General features: G+C 41.8%; 1 protein-coding gene across 1 annotated transcript; it reads left to right on the forward strand.

Annotated features, from left to right (window-relative positions):
• Positions 1 to 3,561: 3,561 nt before the first annotated feature.
• LOC136423045 (uncharacterized) lies at positions 3,562 to 7,522 on the forward strand. The gene is made up of 5 exons (XM_066411045.1): positions 3,562 to 3,691; positions 5,209 to 5,348; positions 5,687 to 5,824; positions 6,457 to 6,623; positions 7,082 to 7,522. Exons 2-5 carry the CDS (start codon positions 5,226 to 5,228, stop codon positions 7,083 to 7,085), a joined length of 432 nt encoding a protein of 143 aa, XP_066267142.1. The 5' UTR covers positions 3,562 to 3,691; positions 5,209 to 5,225; the 3' UTR covers positions 7,086 to 7,522.
• The last annotated feature ends 2,585 nt before the right edge of the window (positions 7,523 to 10,107 follow it).

Here is a 10,107-nt window from a genome sequence, read left to right on the forward strand (position 1 = left end):
GACGTGTGGAAAACCTAACCTTGGAAGTAGGCTCTTCTACGGGCGCACTGTTTTCTGGTTGCTTTTACGTTCTGATGGTTACACTTGGCATCAACGTCGGCAATATCAGGGAAAACTGAAACCAACAGAGCACGGTCGAAATTTATGAATTTGTCATCTCATCAGTAGAAAAAAAGGCCGTGGTAAAGCCTGAATTGGGGGCCATAAAAAACATACGTCGATAGCTGAAATGTTGAACACGTTCAAAATCCTTTTTAGCTGTACTTTCCGTCGCACATCGCTCGGCGATGGCTAATTTTACGTGCGATTTCCCTGCGATTGACCTAGGTACACTAAAAAAACCATCACACGATGTACCTACGTTACATGTGACCACGGCTTTGTATGTCTTAACTATTGCACCCGGTTTTCCCTAAACGTACGACGTACGGCGCTGTCATGACGGAAGAAACCACCATCGCAGGTAACGTTACGACGTGAGTTTTAAGTGACCGTACCTTAAGTTATTTCACCAGGGGGAAGATAACAAAGTAATTTAAGCAACATGTACGTGAATCTTATTACAAAATTGGTGAAAAAAGACGGAACCTTAACTATATAGCGTAAAACCTAATATGATGAAATCAGGATTGGAGGTGAAACGAATGAAATACAACCGTCGTCACCAATATTCCGATGAACAGCTACTTTAACTTGCTACATGTGGTTATATATCTACCTTTTAGGATCTTTCCGATCACCGGTACATCTTGTACAGCTGGCATCGGATGGCGGAGTTTCCCGGGAGCTCCCGAGCTCAATCGCTGCAACAAGTCACAGCGTCTCTGATGTCTCTTGCTAATCGTCAACCGCTCTCCTAGCTTTGTAATGATATAGTGAGCATGCGCACTGGCAAAAAATAACCGCTGGCGGCGCAGACATATACGCTTTGGTTCCATTTCCAATCGGGAGCCCGGCTGGTCTATTTGTGAAAACGAAAAATAAGAAATCAAGAAAAAACACAATATATAATTAGAAGTAATTAGGAGTACCACAAGCTGCCCAGCCGGGCCCCGGATTGGAAATGGGACCAAAGCAATACCAGGGAAGTATACGGCCTCGTATGTTTTAGCAAAATTTCTTCAACATCGGTTATGGCACTGGTTCATATCAAAGAAATATATACTTAATGTGATACTTTCTATCTCTAGCGGGTATCTCGCTGGACTGCACCTAATTGCGCCATGCACATCACTGCGGTGACTTTGCGAATTTTCGCCAATTTTCCTTCTGTGGGACACTGACGAGCGACGCACGGGTAAAATACCTGACATCTGCAAGTAAAACGTCCAAGCCCGGAATGTCTCATTCTCATTTTCAACTCCAAATCAGATACAAGATATTTTTGTTGTTAATCGCAGTGTTACTTACTTAGACTTAGAAGTTCCCACGTCGAGCGACGCATGAGGCAGTCAGAAGATTCCAGGTCGCTCTGTCTACGGCCCGTCTCATCACATCCTTCCGCTCCTATTTGTGTTACCATTGATTCAAAAACCAATGTGAAATTATTGAAGTTCATAAAAGATATTTGCAGTGATTGCGGCGCTTTGTGCCATCTTGCGACCATTTGCGCCGTTCTGTCAATTGAAATCTTTAAAAAAAGCCCATTATGTCAACTGAAATCTAGAAAAAAAAGATCCCAATTTTAGGCGACAGATTGACGCCGATTGGCGAATAACTTTCTCAATTTGGCGCAATTAGGCAAAGGCGCTTAAAATATCAAACATAATAGTGTGTGAATGATTTATTTCGAAAAAAAAAACATTGCCTCAATTTCAAACATGGCAGCCAAACGGCTGAATTGCGTCAGGACATTACGTTAGAATTGACTTGAAACATATTTCCAAATAGAACACGTCAAGGATAAAAACTTATTAAGACAGTATTTGCCGGGTTATCGCGGTTAAAGGTAGAAGATTGTCTCGAAAAAGTAAGAAGTTAATCAGCGTCAACTATTCAAACTTGTTGCGAGACGATATAAGAGAAGTAAGATATATAAACAGACAGTAGTGATATTAGGCGTTCTGAAGGCTGATGGTATATGATAACACACAGTTCATTTAATTGTAACGTCCACTTCGGCCAGTACGATAACAAAAGTTTCCCCATGACCGATTGTAACCCGTTACGAAACGCCTGCTTGACGCACTGTTTTGGAAGTCAGAAAATGTCTATCTATCAAGAAAGAATTTTACCTCTCACGTCACTGACGCCTGTTTCACGCACGGTATTTTGTTTTGGAAGTAAGAAAATGTCTATCTATCAAGAAAGAATTTTACCACTCACGTCAACACAGTATTCAAAAGGCAGGTTGATTAGACTGAAACATTGATCTCTCTGACTCAGCAGACTACGTCGACGATGACTAAAGTTCTTTCAATCAATACTTCCCAGCTACTAACCATTTCCTGAAGAATTCGAAAGGGTTGGCGTCCTCTATGAGAGGACGCCAACGCCAACACTTTCGAATTCTTCGGGAAATGGTTAGTAGCTGTGAAGTGTTGATTGAAAGAACTTCTCTTCAGTCGACAGCTTCATGTATATCATAACACGGGAGCCTAACAATATCACGTAAATGTGATTACCTTCGCTAAGAAGGTTATGTTTTCGGTAGCGTTCGTGTACGTGTGTGTTTGTCTGTCTGTGTGTGTGTCTGTAAACACGTTAATCGAGAATGCCTGTCTTGATATTTAGTATGTGGGTAGGTCTTGATGAGAACTCGAGATGTTTAGATTGTTGCCCCCTTATTATCGCTGTGACGTCTTTCTATCAAACTGCAATAAAACTTCCGGTTTTGGTATCTCGTGTGGTGGACAAGCTATGATCAAGACGTTTGGTTGGTACATAGATTCTGTGGTTTGAAAGAAATGACATAAGTTTGGGCCCTCTAGAAGCTTTTTTTGGAACTGCAGGGGGTGTTTAATTTGCAAACTTTGAAACTTGATAAGTGAAGAAGGGATGAATAAATTTTCATGATTTTGGTCTGTAGGTAACTTTGATGAAGGTCAATGTGATGAAATGTTGATATTAAAACTTCAAAAGATAATTGATAGAAAGCTTCACAAATGATATTTTTTTAAAGATCTATTACGTCATGGTCCCATGGGGAATATGATAATTAGGAGCGCAATTGTCAACTCAAACCTCAAGAGATGAGTGTAAAGAATTTTTTCTGACCAGTGTTGAATTTTGGCCCCATTGATTTTGGCCCCATTGCTCGGTCATCGTTATATGTTCTCTAATGACCAAAAATCATGTTGACAATTCTTTTTTTTGTGGTTTAACTACGAATACTAGTAATACCTTGTGACATGGTACTGTTTGTGTGCAACTACACTATTTCTGGTCCTGAACTCTTGCTTGTATCTCTAACTGCTTTGTGTATATGTGTTGGTTGTTGAAGACGTTAACCCATTCCCAATCCTTTAGCTACTTCATATTGATTCTGTATATTTCCATAAGTAACATGTCGACAGTTGCATGACGTTTGAACCACATTTGTGCGGAGTGATATTTTGCCGTCGGCGCTTTTATGGCCGGGGTGGGCGTGTGAGTGCTGCCAGAGAAAAACAGGTACAACAACTGTGCACTTCTCACAGCTTAGACAAGCAGGCGTGGTCGGCATTTTCTGTCTTTTCACCAGGCTATAAAGGTATGTCTGTTTCTCAATGCTCTGTGTTCCTTTGACATAGTAGTGAGTACACGCACCGCGGCCTGGTCGTCTGCTTTGAAAACGTTATTAGGCTACTCTCCAAGCAGAGGTTAGACTCCGGTTTGTTTTTGACGTATTTTTGGCGTTTACGACGAGCTTTCTATTTAGTCAGGGTTTCTTTTTCTCCGTCTCAGTGTAAGTGCCGACAGAGGTTTGGCTGCGCTGGCGAACGTCCAAAACAAGCTGCAGTCTGACCTCTGCTTGGAGAAAACGTTTAGGCATCCTCTTTCAGCTGCTTTGACATTGTCTTATTTGTGTCAAATAGACGTTTTGAATAAACACAAGATACATCCCAGTGGTATGGTATCCTTGTTAAAACACTTCTTGATACGATCGGTGTGCTACACATGTACATGTGTTACATAAAACTTTAGGAAGTTTATTCATGCGAAATACGTGAATGAGCATACATATGAAATGCTGATATTCGCTTTTCAAAAGTCTATTCACACAGGTAGGTCGGGACAAACCCGTTGTTGTCTGTAATGTCAGGCGGGTTATCAACAGTCAATGACCTGATGATAAAGGACAACTAGTAGTTGTCTGCTGTGCACATGTGGGGCGGAGGATATACTTCTTTACATGCATTTGTTATTGTTTTTCATGAATTAAACTACGTACCAAACTCTAGGGTGCTTGATTCGAGTATGTCTTGCAATTGACCGACGACGGTCATCCTTATGGAGCAAATACACACAGGACTATGTTGTTTTTGTCGCAAAACGAACGCCACGACCCACATACTAGTCTACCTCTGGCCTTGAAATAAATACAGTCGATCATGCAGAAGAGCACATTGTTTTAGAACAGTCTGAAAGTATGTCACACATTAAAACCGGATGTTCTGCTACAGTTCCGAGGAAAGCCACCAGGAAGCCCTAGATCTAATCGCTCCTTGGTATTAGGTCTAATCATTGATCTAAACACCTATAAAATTTCATCACAATCCATCCAAAGCTTTCAAAACCCTGGCCAAATAGGGCGTGAGATTTGCCATACAGATAGACTTAAGAGCTTAAAGACATGTATTGTAGAATTTCAATGCAAAAACTGCAAGTATAATGAATCTAAAAGTTTCCATTGGAGTCAATTCAGATTGAAGTTTGAAACTTATTTTCACATTTCCAGCTTTGGCAAACAACGCAAAAGCTAGCCGCGCGAAGCCCCCTAGTTTTCGGTAGCCTGCCTAGACACAAAATAGCTGAAAAGTCAAGCGGAGACGGGAAGTGCGCATATAGTTCAAGGCGTTTTCACGACACAACAAAGTCGCATTCATACGCTGTGAATATCGCTGCGGAGTGTAATAAGGTAGATTCAACTTTAAAGGAGAAAGAAACAGTGGCTTTGTTTCATGTTTTGAACGGTCAGATTCTACACGTACCTTAAAATGCTAGTGTGAAAACTCAGTAGGTTCCGTTCTTTATGGTCTTTATGTCTTATCATCATAACACTTAAAGGAAGCTTAAGATCCAAGATGTCTGACGCCAAAACTGTCTTCAAGGACTGCGATGTCGACGGAGACGGATACATCAGTACGGTGGAGCTGAAGACTGCGCTGACTGATCTTGCAATCATACCAACCGAGAATCTTATCCAAGTAAGGAATCATATATCGCTGGAAATTTGAATATTATCTTTAAAAAATATTCGAGCATATAAAAACATAAGCCAGTTCACGATGTGATAATGTTGTGGGTTATGTGTCAAAGGTGAAGGCCCCTGCATATTCTGTATGTATTGTAGAGGGCCCTCAACTTTGACATATTACCCACAATGCAGTATACTGCGCATGCGCACTTCAAACCGTGATCTAGCTTGTATGCGATGTATCGGACTACTTATATCGTAAATGATTGAAAGTTTAAACAATATTAGGTACATTGTTTACATCAATATTTACATATTAACCAAGAAGGCCACCATGTAAACTTCCAGGAAATCATGAACCACTATGATGAGGATGCTAACGGAAAACTGGACTTTGGAGAGTTCGAAAAACTCGTCATTGATCTCAAGACGTTCGGAGAGGTGGACCCAGAGGAGGTCCTTGCAATGTTCAATACCATCGATCAGGTGTGTAATCTTCTTTAGATCGTATTAACGTCTGTTTCTACGTAAACCTCCCTTTTATCATGTTCACCGTCGTGGAAGAAAAATACATTGCTTTTGCTTTGTTTTGTCGAGGCTTCTATTTCTCCAAACAAATAAGGTCAATGACCTGGATCAGACGGCTGTCACCGTGGTTACTGGTAAGTAGCAGACACCCTGCGGTGTTCTATTACATGATTCAACAAGTGGCAGGACAGAGCCGGAGGGGCTGGTCATTATATATATTTGAATGTGGTTGAGTGAGAATAAATAGAGCAGTAATTTGTTATGCTAGACGATGCGAAGGTAAACACTCTCCTATGCAGAGCTTCGCCCGTGGCCTTGGGGAGGCTCAGCTAAACCGGACTGAGGTTTCCCCTTTTGTTGGCGTGGTCTCTAACCAGCTGTCAGCCAATAATAGAATCGCCGAAACGTTTTCTTTAAGTAAAGTCGATCCTCTGATTGGCTGATAGCTGGTTGGATACCACGCATACAAACCTGGAAACCTTAGCCCGGTTTAGCAGAGCCTCCTTAAGGTGTATTGTATGGACCGCGGGTGAGGCTCTGCGTAGGGTTTCTTCAGACAATAACTAGATGCAATTTAAACTGCGCATTAGGACAAGAGCGGGTACATTGACGAAGATGAACTGCGGCAGGTGATGACAGAGCACTTCGACACCAATGACGACAAGACCATCAAGGCCATGGTCAAGATGGCGGACAAGAACGGAGATGGGAAAATCAGCATCTCCGAGTTCATCGCTATCATGTTGAGCCTTAATAAGTAGGATATATCATTATCTTAATATGTACACGTGTTCTGCATTCACATGATTTCCTTCAAATTGTTTTGAGTGGTTCTTTCAAAATACATTGTTAACGTTAACGTTATATTGTTTTGAAATATATCAAGTTTGATTCTTGTAGGTGACATTTTGGATTATAACCTCGAGCTGCATTATTTAACAATAATCCGCCGGCCGCGGGTTACATAAATCCGCCACTTTGAAAAACAGTGGGTTTGAGAGATCTCTAGTGCAGCAGGTGCACAAGGTATGCACGGTTTAGATATAGAGGAGGAGTGTAATATACTGAGGAACATTGGGTTGGAGATCGATCTGTTTGGACGTATTTTTTTACAGGGTGGCGGAATTATGTACCCTGTTGGAATTACGTTTAGATGTTACCTATACCGAGTATGCTGCCCACATTGGAACCATCTACACCTTGTTATATTTTCAGATAAATCACAGGTTACCAAGTTAACCCTCAGCCTGCTAAGGTAGCCGTTTGGTACCAAAGTTGTATTGGTGATGGGTTAGGGGATTAGACAGCAGGGAGAAGGCTAAAAGGTGTCAGACGGCAAGATCAGCATCTCTGAATTCGTCGATGTTATCGTCAGCTTTACAGATTAACCGCCAGGCGGCGCTTTTCACACATGTAGACGCTTTCTTTACCGACATTTTTACCGACATCGATTCTCTTATAAAAGGGAACTATTTCACAATTTTCTACCTGTGAATGTTCACTTAAGTAGGCGGATAAGACGGACGCTCTTGTAATGGAAACCTTTTTTTGTTTATCGACGACCAAAGGGGAATCTATTTCAGCTAGGAAACTTACGCACATCTATGTATTTCATGTGGGCAAAACAGTTTCGAAATATAAGACAGATCTGCTGACTTCGTTACGTTCATTTCTTTAGAACAAACATATGCACTTTAATGCGATTTTAAAAAACATTTATAACCTATAAGTCATTGAACTTTATGATATGATACAATATATATATAATAGGACAGCAGGCCTGTTGTCGAACCTGCAAAAGTCATGGCCTTTAAATTTGCACATGCACCTGTACTTTAATTCAAATTTAATCATCGGGTACCTTCCAGGGTTAACCATCGAACATGGCGGAAAATTCTGACGTCATTGTCACGTGGGTGTAACTACTGACGTCATAGTCACGTGTGTGCAAATGCCCAACAGAAGAAATCCCTCTAGATATGCACAGGGATGTTGTAGCCTCTAAAATCGAACATTCATGCTTTCTTCCAAAAAAAGTCTATCCGAGCAGGCCGCCTATCAGATAAAAGTTGCTGATATATTCCGTTCATGGCAAAATCATTACGCTGGAACGATTACAGATCAAAGTCTAAAGATAATTGTATCTAGCGATTAAAACCATCGAACGGCGGAGACATCAGGCTGCTGATCTGAGGACATATTGGTTTATCGTATTACTGTTTTCTGATTGTTTTATCTTGATAGCTGTTAAATAACGCATTTTACTTTAAGATAGAAAACGACACATAGACAGAAATAAAACGATAGTACAAATGTATTAAAAGGCCAGGGATATCCCTATAGCTAAACTGGTGGCAGCCTCACAGTTGAGCTCCTGGTGCTAACTGGGAGACCCCGGTTCAATCCTAGCCTGAATCCAAACCTATCATGGCTCTCGAGTCTTCTCTCCACAAATAACGGAAAGGAGACTCGGGCTCTATAATAGGTTTAGATACCAGGCTAGTTCAATTCTGGGCAGGAAATATCGGTTGGGGCTGCACCCGTATTTCGGAAGGGACGTAGAATGGGGGTTGCATGTTCGAGAGGAGGTGACTCGAGCACGTTAAAGGGAAAGGGCTAGCAAATGTACCCTGCTACTGAAACAGCTATGAAACTTGCTGTCCTATGTGCCTCTAGGCACTACATGGATCCGAATGAATTAAATGGCCACCAGAAGTGATCAGTCAAAACGGCAATATTGAAACGCCGTTTGGCCTATTCACACTAATGACCTGGGAAGAACCCTGTCCCCGGGCACTTTTGTACCCCTCCTTCCAATTGTTCATTAATGCACTGTCCCTTCCAGTAAGACTGGTTTATCAAACTGCCTCATCGAAATGTCGACATCATTTGTGCACTGTGTTGAATATCATTAAAGTGAAAACCATGCCTATCGGTAGAAATATTAGAGCTAAGCATTCCTGAACTGGAATGATTACATGACGTATTATGTAGCTTAGTTAAACACACAAACACAGCATATTATGGTGAGAATGCACAAAGTTTGCTCAACGTTTAGTAAATAATCCTAAAACGTCGACAAAAAACTAGAATAGACTATTGCTTTCGTATCATAGCGTAGCTACTAACGATACAACCGCGGTCGCAAGGTTCTGTATAATTGAATGTATTTGCTCCCTTTACCCCGTGTTTTGGACCGTATGTATTGACCCGTATGGAAGTCAAACGTCCGAGGGCACTCCCGCATTGCACACGCTTCAGGTAACGTTACCGCTTTTAACACTGCTCTGTTTTACCCGCAAACCGTTCTGATGCGTTCGCATCTATTAAAGAAGGAGAGTTCTTGAGAAGATAAATAACACGACAGAAATTATCTCATTCAAGAAAAATGATATAGCATTCACTCCCCCCTTTTATTCCTCCCCCACTCCCTCTTTTACCTGGGCGCGGCGAGCTCATGAATATTCATGAGGCAGGTTTGCCGCAATGCGGTATTTGTTTCTCACCTAGCCGCATTGCAGCACGCGCTGGCATCTATCATTAAGTCCATTCAGATCTATGGCTTCTACTTCCCCCCAGGGAGAATGCCAGGCGATCACCCTTTGTTTGAGCCTCTGCCAGGCACAGGCAGCCGTCATTTGCAGGTGGACAGGTGAAGGAGAGAAGAAAATGGCCGAGCCTAAGGCCCGCTTTCCTTCGCCATTCCACTTGCTGTTCAAGAACGTTTTGACCGCGTAAGCCTTTAGATCGCTGTTTATACAGGCATCCTCCAGCAGCATTGTAAAGGTTTACCTAGGTGAGGGGAGGGGGGCTGGGAAGACAGGTTGTCCATTATGATTCTTCGCCCCAATTCTTTCGACATAGATGTCCTGCGAAGCGTGGTTCAGAACCCAACAAGCTCGTGTGTGCGAGCGTAAAATGAGCGATATAGTATAATTTTGCCTTTTAAAAAAGACTCACAAACACAGAAATATATGCACATGTTATTTTCATCCAGTGATGAAATTCAGAATAAATTGAACACCCCGCAGTGGAATATTCTACTACATCCGCCCAATTCTTGGGTTTTACATAGAATTAAACCCTCATACAATAGCGCGCGATGCAAATTGCTGCTTTGTCACATTTTATCTTTTATTGCGGGAAATGGGTGCCGATTTTGCTGCGCTCCCAGCGATAAACGTTCTATTGCGATTTACTGTCAAGTCGAGATAACCCTTAATCATCCATCGATCAATACT

The sequence above is a fragment of the Branchiostoma lanceolatum genome, chromosome 17, assembly GCF_035083965.1.
Source record: "Branchiostoma lanceolatum isolate klBraLanc5 chromosome 17, klBraLanc5.hap2, whole genome shotgun sequence".
NCBI lineage: Eukaryota > Metazoa > Chordata > Leptocardii > Amphioxiformes > Branchiostomatidae > Branchiostoma > Branchiostoma lanceolatum.